Source organism: Nanorana parkeri, unplaced genomic scaffold (assembly GCF_000935625.1).
Source record: "Nanorana parkeri isolate BGI_ZX_2015 unplaced genomic scaffold, ASM93562v1 scaffold228, whole genome shotgun sequence".
NCBI classification, from domain to species: domain Eukaryota; kingdom Metazoa; phylum Chordata; class Amphibia; order Anura; family Dicroglossidae; genus Nanorana; species Nanorana parkeri.
The window spans coordinates 563,438-580,579 of NW_017306496.1; the positions used below are offsets into that span (position 1 = coordinate 563,438).

At 44.4% G+C, this 17,142-nt stretch overlaps 1 protein-coding gene across 3 annotated transcripts; it reads left to right on the forward strand.

The window, feature by feature from the left end:
* Positions 1–9,222: 9,222 nt before the first annotated feature.
* Positions 9,223–16,290, forward strand: MFSD5 (major facilitator superfamily domain containing 5). 3 transcript variants are annotated; one of them, XM_018556199.1, is made up of 2 exons: positions 9,223–9,283; positions 14,627–16,290. In XM_018556199.1, exon 2 carries the CDS (start codon positions 14,660–14,662, stop codon positions 16,016–16,018), a length of 1,359 nt encoding a protein of 452 aa, XP_018411701.1. In that variant the 5' UTR covers positions 9,223–9,283; positions 14,627–14,659; the 3' UTR covers positions 16,019–16,290. The 3 variants fall into 3 exon arrangements, with proteins under 3 accessions (XP_018411701.1, XP_018411703.1, XP_018411702.1); XM_018556201.1 differs by having other exon boundaries at positions 9,244–9,272; XM_018556200.1 differs by having other exon boundaries at positions 9,264–9,301.
* Positions 16,291–17,142: the final 852 nt, after the last annotated feature.

Genomic DNA, 17,142 nt, shown 5'->3' on the forward strand with positions numbered 1-17,142 from the left:
GTCTAAAACCGCTTTTGACCTAAAGGGACGCTTTTTGGATGCCATGGATGTTCTCAAGTTTCCAGGCAGAAAAAACAGTAAAAGTGCAGGCAGGGCACTGGACAAAGCTCTATGGACAAAATTGAAGTGAAATAGTTTGATACATAAGTGTAATCATAGCAGATTACATTGTATTGTGTTTATTCTGTGTAAATGTCATGTTTTCAGTTTTGAATTTCCCGCCGGCTCCGCCCCCCGCTGTGACGCCCGAAAGCTAAACTGAAAGCCGAATGCCGGCATCGGCCGGGCGCACACAGCAGAGGACGCCGTGGGCTCGTAGGGACAAGGTAAGTGACACTTTTGTGCAATCCCGAGTGTGGCTCGGGGTTACCGCTTTTGATACTGAAAATTAACCCCGAGCCACACTCGGGAATACCGCCAGGAAGGTTATTGAAAACTGCATGTCCCTTTCAGGGAATCAAGAAACCAGACAGAAACTTAAAGTGCAGGCTAAAAATAAAAGGAGTTTATTTAAAATAACAATAAACAAAATGGCAATAAACAATGGAGAAAGTCCAAGACATCATCAGTGCTAAGCCAGAGGTCAGATGCCAAAGCGGCTATGAAGTTGAACCAGGTCAAGGAACACTGAGAGCAGGATGAACGGAAATAATAACCGGAGTCAGGAACCAGAAGATCAGTCAGTCGACCAAAGCCAGGGTCATTCACAGAGAACAGGAACAACTGCAGAGCAATTGGTAGATCCGAACACATGCAAAGGCGGAAACTAAATGGACAAGCTGATGGTTAAATAGTAAACCGGTGTGGCATCATCACTCTGAGACAGGAAGTTGCCAGTATTTGGGGACAGGCCCGGATTCCCCACAAGGCCACCGGGCAGGGCGCAGAGGGACGGCAGCGGTGTCCTTGTGGGGAAGTTGCCCTCTCTACATTCAGTCCTGCTTTGTACAAGCAGGACTGAATGTAGAGTGAGGCAGCCGATTTTTCGTTTACATGTCATCTCGGCGATGTCGCCGAGATGACATGTAAACAGTGTGCAGCCGGCCGATCTGTCCTCCCCGCCCCCCTGCACTTACCTCTCACCTTTGGTTCCATCCTCCGGGCTCCGCCGCTGAGTCCTTCTCCTCATGGCAGTGAGCGTCAGGGTTAAAAGTAACCCTGCCGCTCCGTGTAGACTGTAGACAGTGAGGCGGGAGAGCTGTGCTATTCCTCTCTCACCTGTCACAGGAGTTCAAGCACAGTGCTGTGCTAGAACTCCTGTATTGGAGGTGACAGGGTTAATAAAGAGTACCTGTCACCTCCAATTGCTATCACACAGGGAATTGTTTTCTCCTGTGTGATAGCAATAAAGTTAGGTGAACAAAAAAATTACATTGATTTTAAACAAAATTAAATAAGAATTAAAAAAAATTATATGAAATAATTAAATAAAAAAAATAAAAAGGTGATTAAAAAGTAAAAAATAATAATAAACAAATTATTTAAAAATAAGAAAATAATTATAAAAAAATAAACAATAATAAGATAGAAAAATTATAAAAAAAAGTAAATATGATAAATAAAAATCTAAAAAAAATTAAATTGATTAAAAAAAATTAAATAAATAAAAAATTTAAAAAGTAAGAAATAATTAAATAAAAAAACTAAAAAGTAAAAAAAATTAAGAAACAGTAAAAGAAATTGACACTAACCCTGCCGCCCTGCCATCTGGTTGCCATTCTCCATTGATGGGAAGGGAGGGGGGGGTGCATCGCAGAACCTGGCCTTGGGGCGGCAGGGAGAGTAAATCCGGCCCTGTTTGCGGAATGATTATGTTTACAGGTTTGGTCATAAGAGGGTGCCAAAGTGGAATGAACAGTGTCAGACACTGCAACAGAAGACAGGCTGCAGCTCAACAGGACAAGGAAGGGTAAGAAATCCTGACAGTCCCAGATCTTCAAGTAGCAGAACTTGCAATTACTCTTTTTTTCTGTAAAACCTGAGTTTAGTCCTGCTCATCCTCTACTTTTTAAAGTACAGCTTTTGTGAGGACAAAAACATTCAATTAATATACATGCAAGTCAATCCAGATTCATCCTTTCCTTATTCAAAACTTCAACATAGCACCCTACCCGATACCCAAACAGCTTTGAGGAGCTCTGCCCAGAACCGACTGCCTTGTGGCACGACTTATTCCAATCCCATATTCAATCACACCATCATGCCAAAAGATGCTCCCCCACTGCTGCCACTTTGGTGGAGATGTGGTCTACAAGAGGGTCCCATCCTTCATATTTTCTGGAATTTCCTTGTACTGAAAAAGCTTCTAGGACAAGGTGAAAAAGATCACCCACCAACTTACAGATGTCCTATAGGTGATGACCCTGCAGCCTTTCTTATCCACCTTACTCCCCTACCCCAGAAGCAAATAAAAAAAAAAAAGTGTCATTCATATGTTCAAGTGGGCCAACGCTTATATTCCATTGTACTGGAATAAAACTCCCGCACCTGAGTATTTTGTTCGCCAAAATAAATCAAAGTCCTCAAATACCTTATTTTGGCCCTGAAACAAAAGGAATATCAAATCCATAAATAAATCCACTAGTCCATACTGGACTAATTTCACTCCCAAGAATACCACACTTTTCTGGCAAATTCCTTAAATTATTATACTCCCCTCTTTCAGGGCCACCTGCCTGATAACTGAATGTTTCTTTTACTCTTATTTCACCATGTATACGTTATTAAAAAACAATGCGAGTAAAGCCTTTCCCCTCATATGTCACCACACCTCCCACCCCTATCCTTCCCCCACTCCTTTTTTTCCTCCTTATGTATACCTAATTTGTTGCTATACAGGTCTTCCTTCTCCTATGGCATCTACGTAGCTAAATGTCCACGTATCAGCTTTCAAGTCGTGTACACTGCTACAAGTGTGTGTCTTTTACACCAATGTACAAGATCGGATTACAGAAAGCCTAGATCTATATCCTGCTGTCAAATAACCACACAGACAGGCTTTTTTTGTATCAAAAAGATATACTGTAATTCATTTAATAAATATTGACACAGTGAACTATTTATTGGACTGTTTTGTTTATACTATGTATCTTATATCCCTGTCTGTAAAATACAATAAAAGCAAAGTAAAGAATAAATAAAATGTATGTCATTTATAATCATACACTAATAAGGTATCAGATTGATTTTGCATTGAATTTTATCAGCAGTTTGGCAACATCACCAGGGTCCCCCCCAATTGGCAATGCATATAGTTGAGATTGTCCAGAAGAATGCCAAGTTATTATACTAGAATTAAGAATTTGGTTAGCTATAGATGTAGAGCTCCCCATACCCTACAGGCTACTCAATTATCAGAGAAACTTCAAAACTATCTTTCTCTACAGCTAGAGTTGTCACAAACATGGGCACCTTAGGACACATTGCACCAAAAATCTGGTACTATGTACATGGAAGTGCAATACTACAAATATAAACATATATTCAAAGGGGAACTCCTAGATTTGGCCAAATGTGTAATATACAACTACAATGAAATGCAGTAATTATATTGCTCTAAAACATTTTGGTGATACTAAGATCTGCCCAAGTCCTGAATATCCAGCTGAGCTCTCCTCACTAACCCCACGAGCACAAAAAGGAGTTATCGCTATATGACGCATTCCAGTCTCTAGAAGCTGGCATTCTTTGTGTGATGTCCTCACATCCTAAGCCAGTCAGTAAAAAGAGTGTAATCATTCCTTGAAATATGGTAGGGATAATATTAATGTAGGCTTCATCATGACCATAATGGTTATAATATCTGTGTTTGGTCTCTAAACTTAGATAAGTGAGTGCCACAATCTCAAGGCATAATTGTATATTTGTATCACATAACTTTGCACAGTTTTGTGAGTTTAGAACTATTACAACATCTATCCATGTCTATGGAAGTTAGCTGACCATGCTAGGCACAGCCCCCTACATCTGATTAGAAAGCGGCTGAAACTGTCAATGCAACGGTAGATTGATCCAAACAGTATACAGCCTGATATCTTCAATTCAATAGGTGTCTATGTTTTTGGGGTGCAGTTGACTTGGGGACATGCTCCACATTTCATCCTTTAGCCCCTAAAGCAGAGGAGTACTTAGGTTAGTAGGGCTGCAACTAATGATTGTTTTTAAAAGCGATTAGTTGGCCAATTATTTTTTTCAATTAAATACCATCCTTAATTTAAAATAAATTACACAAACACAGTGTTACAAACATAAAAAGTTTACTTCAGAATAAAACTGTATGCACAATGTTTTGCAATTGCACTGCACTGGAACACGCAGCATTGCGGTACCGTACTTCCCATGCGGGCGATTACACTGTGGGTGGGAGGCACGTTTGGAGGTGCCATTGAAATGAATGGCACTGCAACGCACCTCCCTCCGCAGAATTTGTCAGGCCGAAACTGAAAATGACTTTTTCCCACCTTTTATAATTAAAAAAAAAAATTATTGTATTGTAAGCACATGACGCTTGAATAGCTTCAGCCAGGGAATGACAGATGCCAGTGGCAAGACTCCGCAGACGGCAGCTGAATGTAAATACAGCAGATAGCGGGCTGGTGCAATAGCCAACCTGGCTATTGCTACCACCCATTGCTTGCTGTGCCCTCCTCTCAGCATGGGGGAGAGAGCTAGGGGATCTAACCAACTAATCAATAATGAGAATAGTTGACAACTATTCTCATTATTGATTATTATGGATTAGTTGGTTGCAGCCCTATGGGTAATCTTCCCTTAATTTTAAACATTGGCTTCATTTGTATTATTCATTTTGTGAAATATTGTGATCTTTGTACATATGCATGGACAACATTTTCAGGTATTAGAAATATGATTGCTATAAAGTATGAACAAATTCGAAGAGGAAACCAAGACCCTCAAATATGTCTGCACTAACCCTGTAGATAGAGGTGGCTGGTAACCAGAAAACTGGTATGCAAAGCGTGGTGTGTGTTTTACAGTACGTGCTTTAAGTACTAGAATGTTATCTGTAGGAAAGCAGAGTTTTATGACCATAAGTGCCAGAAATATGGGTGTCTTGTGAGCTTGTAATTTGTTAGTGGTAGCACCCCGTTAGTGTTTCCTTGTGCCTTAGGGACCATTCAGACTGGAGCATTGTGCTAAGTGTGATTGTGCATTTACCGCTAGCACATGTTACTGTGTGCTAAGTGCATTGCATTACCATTGATATAAACGCACCTGACAGCCGTCATCTGTTGCAGTGCAACACAATGTGTGGTTCCACAATATCGTGCGTTGCTGGGAAAAAAGTAGTGTATGCTAGGTGTGCTGGGCGATAGCGTGTGCTAAAGGCATGGTATCATGTGTTTACTGCAATGCTCCGGTGTGAATGGGCCCTTAAAACCAAACTCTGGGAAAATGATCATTTACACACGTCACAGGGAGTAAATGATCATTAAAAGGCTGTATGTTATGTGTGGAGGGCGGTTGCAAAGTATAAAAGTGTTACCTTGCAGCATGCCACCTCCTTGGACAAAACAAGGCGTTCTGTGACTGGAGATGATGTCACACCCCCTGCTCTCCAATCACAGAACAACTTGTATTGTGTGAAAAAAATACACGGCATTTAGTGAATGGGCAAGAAGTGAGGAGGGGTCTGGATGCGACTGTAGCACTTCTCTGCTTGAGTCATATCCCTCACTCCCAGCAGTGCCCGAAAGCCCAGAGTTATGTGTAGGAGGCATGCTGCAGGTAAGATTTGTATACTAAGTTTGCAGCAGCTCTCCACATATAACATACAACTTTGTAATGATAATTTATACACCCTGCCTCCCGGCTTCCTGATTGGCTAGGAAGCCGGCTTCACTTGTTCTTAGGCAGCCTGGCTTCCTGACCAATAAGGAAGCCGGGTCATTACGTGCTGCCCGGCTTCCTAGCCAATCAGGAAGCTGGGCGGTGGGTTATGACCCGCCGCCTGGCTTCCTCATTGGCTAGGAATCCGGCTCCATGCTCCCTCTGCATTTGTGGTCAGAGGGATGCTGTATCTGTGTCACTGCCATGTGGTTCGGTACCCAATAAGAGCTGAAAGTGATATTAAACTCAAAAGGTTTTTAAGCTATTTTAAATGTTGATGAAATCACTTACAATGGATGCTGATCCTTGATGTTTAAAAGTTTTAGTTTCCTGTAGCATCAGCTGGTCTCCTGAGCACTGGCCCTGATATCCTGTTTTAGGCTGGCTCCTTTCCCTTGCAGGGTCCTATGGAGCCACCCTTGTGTGTGCTAGTAAACAGTGTTTGTCTTCACAAACACACACATTAACATTCAAGTCCTATCACACTCCTGACCGGTAAGTCCCTTTGAAATAGGTGGTGCCGCTCAATATCAGAGAAGGGTCACAAGCACTAGAGTATGCTGATCAATATGTCTTTACCAAACTCATGTTATGTGATATTGGGCATGCATCAATAAAGGCATATTGATCAGCATACTAGGGTACCAGTGACCCCTTCTTTTCCACAAACAAACGGGCACAGCAAAGTAAGCCATTCCCCGATCCCCACTGCTCCCTTCTCCAGTCTAGTAGATAGACAGCTACTGGAGACTGCTCTGTCCCTTTGTGATCTTGTGCTGGACCGGAAGTTCAGGGAAGTGATGCTCAGAGTTGGAGCCGTAAGGGAACATGATGAATGTAAGTGCTTGTGCAAAAATGTAAAGAAATGCTTTGCTGGGTAACATATATTTGTTTGATTTGAATTTATTATTGAAAAAAGTCTGACAGTTTGAAAAACACGATACAGGAAATGTTTCTTGTTGTTCGTAGCAACCAATAAGTGTCCACGTTTATCTCTAATTCATTGCTGTGGGAGGAAGAACTTTTCTGCTGGGCGCACGTTGTTTGCATGGCGCTACTGCCACTAGATGACAATGAGGAGCATAGGAAACTCCTATGCTCCACAGCACCATCTAGTGGCTAAAGCACAATGCAAAGATTTTTAAATCAGCCATTTAGTGAAAATATGTTAAAGTAACGCTAAACTCCAGAGTTAACCCTAAAAATGCATCCAAGTACCCTAACTATTAACGAAAAAATATCTTATTTGTGTATCACTCGGCTGTAGCTCCTCAAATCATCTCTGAATTGGTGCTGACACTGTCCTTCCTTCTGGAGGGGGGCTACTATTGTTCCCCCATGGTCCCTGTGTGTGTTGTAAAATACCACTGCTCCAAACTCAATACAAATTAGTAAACTAAACATGAAATTGTCGTCTCATACTACACAGCCTCATACTTCACCCCAGCACCCCTTCATAATACACACCCCTGGAACACCCTCATTCTATACACCCTTTGTTCTCAACTGGTGGGTCTTGACCCCGTGTTCAGTGGGTCCCCGCATGCCTTCCACTTTTCTAGGTGAGAGGCTCTTCAGCCTCCCCCTAGTGCAGCACTATCAGTTCTCACGCAGAGCAGCCATTCAAAATATGGGATGGGGCTATAGCAGCGAAGGAGCTCCATCCATACATGCATTGCTTACAGTTCTCTTGTGTCCTGCAGAGGTGCCTGGACCGGAGTGACGTCACATTTTGGCTCTGTCACAGCACAGCAGCCCACACTGGACCCCAAGCTAAGGATCCACTCCAGTTCTTGTAAGGTAGGGAACTGGGTGGACCTTAAAAAAAAATATAAACATTTTTTGGAGTGTGTATGAGATTGTGTGTGTGTGTGTAGGTCATGGTTTTAGGGCCCATTCTCCCTAGTACAAACTGTACCATGCAATCGCACCTACCATGCATTCTGGTGTGGGAGGTGTGTTGCGTTCCCGTTCATTTCAATGTAACCCCAAATGCACCTCCCGCCCACAGTTCGTACGCTCGCACCGGAACCCGCAGTACCCTAATACAGTGCGATCCATTGCAGTGCGACTTGGGTCACAACTTAATGACCAAAGACAAATGTGGGTCCTGAGGTAAAAGGAGAATTTCATCCAACAATTTCTCAGCTGTTGCAGGGCAGATCAGCATCACAGATGGTATGTGCAGGAGAACCGATCTGCTCTGGAACAGCCTAAATGTCACTTCTATCCGACTTTGTGGAATGTGAGATCGCAGTCACAAAGTCGGATAGAAGTGACATTTCGGCTGTTTCAGGGCAGATCGGGTCTCCTGCACATACGATCTGCGAAGCCAATCTGCCCTGGAACAGCTGAGAAAGCGTTGGAATTCCTCTCCTTTAGCCGGTCACATAGTCCACCTCTGAAAAAGTGGGTGGGTTAAAATGTGTGACCATGTGACCGGTCACACATTCTGACGCAGTCACAAACTTTGATATAACACACCCCCCCCGGCAGACCCTCATTAAATACACCCCGGCAGACCCTTATCCTATACACACCCAGGCAACCCCCACATTCTATACTCACCTCTGGCACACCCTCATACTGCACACATCCAGCACTGCACAACCCTGGCAAAACCACATACTATACACCCCCCGGCAGACGCTGCTCATCCTATACAACCCCCATACTACACACCCTCATCCTCTACAGTCCCCATACTACACACCCTCATCCTCTACAGTCCCCATACTACACACCCTCATCCTCTACAGTCCCCATACTACACACCCTCGTTCTGTACACCCCCCCCCTACACACCCTCATCCTATACACCCCCCATACTACCCCCTCCCATACTACACACCGTCATCCTGTACACCCTCATCCTACACACCCTCACATCCTGTACACCCCCCATACTACACACCCTCATCCTATGCACACCACATACTATATATTCCTGTCACACCCTCATCCTATACACACCCATACTATATATTCCCAGCACACCCCCATCCTGTACACCCCCATACTATACACCCTCATCCTACACAAGGGCAGACGCTCATCCTACACCCCCCATACTACACACCCTCATCCTATGCACACCGCATACTATATATTCCTGTCGCACCCTCATGCTGTACACACCCCATATTATATATTTCCGGCACACCCTCATCCTGTACATCCCCATACTATACAGCCCCGCACACCCTCATCCTATATACACAACGCAGTGCAAATGAGGGGCTCCCGGCATGCTCGGTGCCGTACATTGACATTCATTGCCATGTATTGCCTCCTGGCACTCTCATTCTCCTCCTCGCTCTGGCGGTCACGTGGCCGTGTCATGTGACGTGACGTAATCTCCTCCTCTCTGGCCCTCCACGCATCTTCCGGTAGAAGGAGGAAGATCTCTGGAAGAGGAAGCAGTGAGCAGCGGGTCGGTGTCTGTCTGTATGTGTGTGTACGGGGATCGGGGCTGACCAGTGTTACCATCACAATGAGTGAGGCAGCGGCTTCATGTAGTCTGTGTACAATTCGGGTTTATTGTCCTTTAGTCATTTACAGGAAATGTTCTCAGTGATGACATGAGTTGGGGGTCTGGTCCAGAAGAAGAAGAAGGGGGGAGGGGTTGCTGTATGTGTAATGTGTACATTGTGATAGACAATCATTTCTGCACTTTGCTTTATTTGGTAGTTGACGCTTATTAGCCATTGAAGCCATGGCTGGTGGGATGCTGCGGACCCTTCAATGCAATGAGGTGGTTGTTTTGAGGCTGCATGTAAGGACCGCGTGAGAGCGGTGGTCTGCGTACGTGGCGATGATCTCCGTACGGCGGTGGTCTGTGTACGGCGGTATGGCACGCCTCCCACTGAATGTAGTCATCACTACAACCAAACAAAACACAAAAATTCCCCAGCCCCAACCTGCCAGCCAACCTGCAACCAAACAAGTAGCCCTGTCAACAGTATGCGTTAAAATCAGAGGTTTTAGTTGCACAAACTTTTGGCCAAAAATATGTAGAAGCCACACTGCCGCGCCAAGGCACCTCTGCAAAGTGTGGTCCTAACTCTATGTATCCGAGTCTCCAAGTGTGAGCATATTAAGGAAGTCGATAAATTACATGCAGGTGTACCTGGAGGTAGCCAACTCCTCCTAATAAGGTGCTGGGACGCACTGGGGGCCCAGCAACCAAAAATGCACGCTGGGACTCCAGTGCGTCCCCTGCACGCGTGAACTCATGTTGCGTATGCCATTTAATGCACCTCTGATGCACAATGCACGGCAAAGAATTAATGTGCATTGTGGTGCAATGTCCATTTTTTTTAACAGTGCACGTCCACATTTTCTTAATCCATTCTAGGACATTGGTGTAACATTAACGCAGTGCGAGTCCATTAGTGACATAGCACATGTGCAGTAACGCAACCAAAACGGACAGATATGAATGGGCCCTTACTCCCTGCTGATTGCAGAGCTGTAGGGAGCGGAGGGAGTGCTTGTCAGACTATGTGTACAGAGAGCACTGCTCCCACACAGCACAGTGCTCCTTTAAGTGACACTAAACTCAGAAGTGTAATCTTAAAAATCCATTCAAGTACCTCCAACTATAAACAGAAATGTATCTTATTTGTGTATCACTCAGCTGTAGACCCTCAAATCATCTCTGAATTCATGCTGACACTGTCCTTCCTTCTGGAGGGTGACTACTAAAATTAGCAGTGACCTCATTACTGTACTGCACATAGCCTGTGCAGAAAATTAGTTGTGGGAGGGGCTTAGTAGGTCCACTCCCTACAGGCTGCCTGCAGAACGACAGGAGGGGGCGGATACAAGACCAGTCACCCTGCACCAGGAGAGAGAACAGCAATAACTGGTCTTTATTCCAGGAAACTACAGCTGCAAAGTAAGGGAGTTGTTTCATGCCCAGCTAGTACAAAAACTAGAAAGAAATACAGGAAGGCCACCAGCAAGACTACACATGCCGCTTGTATTTAGACTATTTATTTAGCCCGGAGTTTTGCTTTAAGCCAGTTGCTTGTAATACATTTAAAGAGAACCTGTCACTTACACAGGACAAAGTGACCAGGTCTGTGTAAAGCCAACCCCCGAACCGCTTTATATTTACCTCTCCATTGCTCCCCTTCTGAGCATGGGGGAGTATGGGACTTCTTCCATTGATGCAGGCCATAGCGCTGACACATGACAGCAGGGGGGTAACACTACTGTTCTCTATTAGAGCTGACATTAGGTATTTAGGTGGTGGCCACAATGGAGGAAGAAGCGGCACAGAAGTGTTGGGTATAAAGTGGTCAGGAGGTGTTTGGATTTATAATCGGAAGATAACTGGATCTGTGGGGTTTAGCTGTGATGACGTTGCGTGCATTGCTGCAGTCATCCTTCAGTCTATTGTTTACTGATGACAGCACAGCAAGGTAAATATGAAGTGACTTCACACCTTACTGTGAGAACACACCCAGAATGAGCAGCTCCAGCCTTGGCTAAGTATTCCTTGGCTTATCTTTACATTTGTAGTATTAACCCCTTCGTGACTGACGACGTACAGTGTACGTCGCCAGCATCGGGGCTGTTTAAACAGACTCCCGGTGACTTTTGCCGCCGGGAGTCTGTTTAAACTTGTAGAGCCGACTGTCGGCTTTACAACAGAAGCGATCCTGGCGACTTACCTGTCAATACATGGAGCGAACTTCAGCCCGGTTTGTCATGGAGCAACCAAAATATGTTCAGTGGGTGGCCTTGTGTCCCCGCACTTGTCTGACGTCCTTCAATTGAAAAATCAAGGGAGCTGGGCGGCAATTGGTCAACCGAACAGCGCCTGCATCCAGTCAGAACAGCCGCAGCGGGAGATTCGTCCATCCAAGCTCGTACGTCACCACCACACGCCATCCACACTGTTTAGCGTATTGCAACCTCAGGGCTCCAGCTGTAGTGAAACTAAAAATCCCATCATGCCTCTGACTGGAAGTCATGGCTGTAGCAATCAAGAGCCCTGCAATGCCTTATGGGACTTGTAGTTCCACAGCAGCTGTAGTGCTGACATTGCCAACCCCAGATCTAAAGAGATGATTTCCTGTCATCTTGCAGAAGTTTCCTTGCACTTTCTGTTGTCTTTTTTTATTTATTATTATTTCTGTTTTATTGGTTTTCAAAGCATAATACACACAATACAATACAAGTATATGGCACCAAGTATCTAGTTAAAAAAAAAGTCCAAAACAATATCTCAAAGGCAGGGTACCATTTAAAACAAAAATACCAACAGGGGCAAGACATCTACACACAAAGGGGGGAGGGGTGGGATAAAGATAATTCCTTGCTCCAGGTTTATAGACGTATGTCAGTTACATAGCCATTAGATACAATCGTGAGAAACATTCTCAATCGCATGTATGTACAAGGCACAACCTCTAAATAGGAAGCCCTTGAGGGCGTAGGCCTCTATCGTAACACACCGCGGGCAAGCGTTGACTCATGTGTCCGCCTGGGGTTGACTACTAGGAGCAGTTAGGAAAGATTTAGAAGATGCTGGATTCTTAAAAGATAACCAACAAGCCCATCTCGTGTGTAGAAGGTAGAGTAAGAATCCTTGGCGGTATGCACTAATTCCTCCAATAATCTAGTGCTGTCCAATTTGCTAAACCATTCCTGAATGGAGGGCACTTGGGCAGATCTGCAATATATACCGTATTTTGCGGTCCATAAGACGCACCGGACCATAGGACGCAGGGAGGTCCGGCATGCCTTATGGAGCACTCGACAGACTAGGTTCTGTCACAGCTTCTATGACAGAAGCTGCAGTTAGTGACCGCTGAGATAGGTGGCGCTGTGATTACAGCGCCACGGTCTCAGTGATCACACAGAGCAGACGAAGAACGTCCGTTCTTCTTCTACTCTATGGTTATCTCAATCGTCGCCGCTGCTCGGCTTTAATACGAGTGATCTCATTAGATCACTCGTATTAAACAAGCAGTGGCTCCTACTACTCGCCCGGCGCCCGAAACTGCATGTCTCGGGCGTCGGGATTCGCTCCATAAGACGCAGGCACATTTTCCCCCTCCTTTTGGGGGGAAAAAAGTGCTTCTTATGTAGCGAAAAATACGGTAGGTATGAGAGATTTAGCCGTATTCAATAAGAATGGAACTATCGATTTATTTATTTTTGTACGTTTGTGGTGGGTCTGCCGTGAGATGAAACAAACACATCCAGGGGCAGTTATTCACCGCATATGTGGTAAATAAGCTGTACGACCTGTGACCAGTAGGGTTTGATTAATAGGCATTCCCACCATATGTGGGCAAAGGAACCTGGATTCCCACACGTCCGCCAGCAGTGAGGGTCAAGAAGGGGGTTAGCTGCATGTAATTTAGTGGGGACATAGTACCACCGGGATAACAATTTGTAATTAGTTTCTAACATCGGGACATCTATTGAGGAGGTCGATACCAGGGTCATGATCCGAGACCTCTCCTCCGGGGTTAGAATACGGTGTAGATCTGCCTCCCATTTATGTAGGTATGGTGGGGGAGAGTCATGCTCCAGGTTAAGCAAGACTCTATACAAGTAGGATAGACAGTGGGTGGGCACAGATTTGGAGCTTAATATGGTCTGTTGTGTCTTTTGAAGAGGAATTCTCCCCTTGGAGGGCATAGGTTTAAACCAGTGGTTCTCAACATGTGTAACTTCAGGACCCACATTTGTCCTTGGTCATTTAAGTCGCACCGCACTAGAACGCATGGTATTGTGGTACCATGCGTTCCGGTGCGGGTGATTGAACTGTGGGCGAGAGGTGCGTTTGGGGTGCCATTTCAAATGAATGGAAATGCAACACCCCTCCCACACCAGAATGCATAGTAGGTGTGATTGCGTGGTTCAGTGCAATAATTGCACGGGACTGTTCGATTAGCGCACTGTACTACTGTGAAGGGGCCCTCAAAAAACACAGACAGTCTCTCTCCTTTTCCCTTTCTTTTCTCTCCTCTCCATTTTCCTCATTACCGTTTTGTTTGTTCGGTTGTTCTGTTCTGTTTTATATGGTTGGAATAAATTGCGTTGATGTATACATCCCAGATATTGCTCTTTACTGTTTTGGATATACTTTATCATTTTCGCTTGTGTAACGTCATATTCTATTTGCAATACGTTTTTATAACTCTCTGTATGTGGAAATTTATAAATAAAGCATTTAAACACACAAAAAACCCACTGATAGACACACACAACCACAGACACAATCCCACACATTTATTTATGACCTACTCAGTCTCACTACCTTCTGAGAGCCAAAGCTCCAGCCCACCCCACCTCCAGCTGACACTCGGCACCGGGCAGCATATTTTGAATGGTTGCTTGGTGTGAGAACTGACAGTGCTGTGCTTGGGGGAGGCTAAGAAGCCCCTCACCTAGAAAAGTGGAAGGCATGCGGGGACCCACTGAACAAGGGCAAGCAAAACAAATGGTAAACAAACTCATCAATTTGCGGTGAGACAAGTTTTTTTTTTTTTGCATGCTGGCTGGTGAGTGTGCTGGGAAACTTTTTGCTACCACTGAACACGGGGTCGCGACCCACTTTTGGGTCACGACCCACCAGTTGAGAACCAAGGGTTTGAACCATTCCATACTTTAGCCAAAATACAATAAAATATTTGGCTCTTGATATTCTAATAAAATGCAATATGTATTTTTTTTAAATGTAATTGTTGATAGTATTGATGGTGGTTTATGTTCCTGAATGTTAAGCATCTTCTTTTTTTTTTTCTCCTAGCTTTCTCCTTCCAGAATGCCATTTCACTGAGACATGTTGGTCATCGCATACCTGATCCTCCTGGGGCTCCTGGCTCTGTGGGTCGTGTTGGAGTTTTCTGCTTGCCATTCCAAAACTTCGATCACAAGCAGCGCATTAGGGAACCCGGCCTTCAGAAGCTTTCAGCATGATTTTTTCCGAGCTTATTTTCCAGCTTTGGCAGCGGACTGGTTACAGGGTCCTTATTTATATAAATTATACCATCACTACAGTTTCCTAGAGGGGCAGATCGCCATCATTTATGTCTGTGGATTTGGTTCCAGCGTGTTGTCGGGTTTGGTGAGCGGCCCTCTGACAGGACGACTGGGCCGTAGGAAATCCATCATACTTTTCTGCCTTCTGCTATCCGCATGCTACCTATGCAAGCTGTCTCAGGACTACTTTGTGCTTCTGACTAGCCGAGTCCTTGGTGGATTCTCCAGTGCCCTGCTTTTTTCTTCCTTTGAATTATGGTATGCTCATGTACATGTTGAACATCATGACTTCCCTGCAGATTGGCTCCCTCACACCTTCTCACAAGTGTCTGCTTGGAATGGAGGAATCTCTATCTTAGCAGGAGTTACAGCAAATGCATGTGCAGAATGGCTTGGTCTGGGGCCCGCCTCACCCTCTGTGCTTGCAGTGCCCCTATTGGGCTTGTCCATTGTTCTGGTGTTCCGAGAGTGGGATGAGAACCACGGGCAGAGTGTTAGTGTTATCAGAAGTTGTGGCGATGGGCTGAGATGCCTGTTGAGGGACCGCCGAGTTGTCCTTCTAGGTGCCATTCAGGCATTATTTGAGAGTGTGGTTTATATCTTTATTTTCCTGTGGACTCCAGTGCTGGATCCTCACAACGCACCACTTGGAATCACCTTTTCTGGCTTTATGGCAGCCAGCGCAGTTGGATCATCGCTCTATCGTCTGGCTACATCAAAAAAGTATCACTTGCAGCCCATGCATATACTTTGCCTGTCTGTACTCATGGTTTTCTTCTCCCTTTTCATGCTGACCTTCTCCACAGGCCCAGGACAGGAGAGACCAACGGAGTCCTTTCTTGCTTTCCTTCTCATTGAACTCGCTTGTGGCCTCTACTTCCCAGCTATGAGCTTTCTGAGGCGTCGATTAATCCCAGACAAAGAACAGAATGGAGTGTTGAATTGGTTTCGAGTGCCCCTAAACCTGCTCGCTGGACTGGGGCTTCTTGTGCTTCATGATAGTGACTATCAGAGCGGGACTAGGAACATGTTCAGCTTGTGCGCCGTCACAATGCTGCTTGCACTTCTCAGCGTGGTTGGTCTGTTTTCAATGGTGAGAAATGACCCTGACCTACGTATGCCAAGTTCAGAAACTGAACCCAGCGGACCTGAAATGTGAAAATGCTTTGAACGACAGCAAAACCAAAGCCAAGAAGCAGGCTAGAACTGTTGATCAGTGCAATGGAGGGACAATTAAACTGAGGGAGATGTGTTTAGAATATTACTTTGCAGACACAGCAGTGAATTAGCACTGTACAGTTTTTATCATTCCAAATGGAAAACTTTTACGATCTGTTGTATGCGTTCTTGACTACCCCCCAAGGGTATGGGGGGGGGGGAATTTTTAGGCATCTGTAAATGGGAGATTTGGGAACAGATGGTTGTTGCTTCTGAGACGTTGACATTTGTTACATATTAAAAAATCTGTTCTGAGAGCACTTCTGATAAAGTGTCAGATGCAGATTGTATGTGTTTAGCCATTACTGTGTGTGTGTGTATAAATGTATGTATATGTATGTATGTATATGTATGTATGTATATGTATGTGTATATATGTATGTGTATATATGTATGTGTATATATGTATGTGTCTATATGTATGTGTATATATGTATGTGTATATATGTGTATATATGTATATGTGTATATATGTATATGTGTATATGTGTATATGTGTATATATGTATATGTGTATATATACCAACAAACACACCTTTTTAGAAATGTTTAGTAATGACAATCTACAAACGCATACGCCTAGATAATTGCCGGTTTTGTATTCTTTGCATATCTTATTTCTCTTTTCTTACTCAGTCTTGGGACAGTGGCCATGTTTACTAAGGGCAGATTACTAGCTCTCATTTTACACATGTGACTAGTCACACATGTGATTTCTGGCACATGTGACTAGGACATGTGACCATGCACATCATTTCGGGGGAGGGAAATGTCTTTCCCTGAGATCTTGTGAAATTACAGATGAGATTTCCCAGCACTACTCTGCTGATGACAAGGCAATCCCAGTGTGCATTGCTTTGCCAAACTGAAGTCATTTTGCCCTTTCAAAGCAGGAAGTGAATGCTCTGCAAGTGTTAGTATTTCATAATCCAAGAATTCTACACCTGACATGTCTGTTATTATTAATCATCATGCATAGAGGGGTGCATTGGTGGGATTTGATTTTTGAGTGTAAAGACCCACTATAGGATCAATAGAGAATCAAAGATTAGGGTATTCTGTAGG

What these genes read in the sequence shown, in the direction of transcription:
- MFSD5 (XM_018556199.1), top strand. Translation starts at nt 14,660, where the DNA reads ATGTTGGTCATCGCATACCTGATCCTCCTGGGGCTCCTGGCTCTGTGG.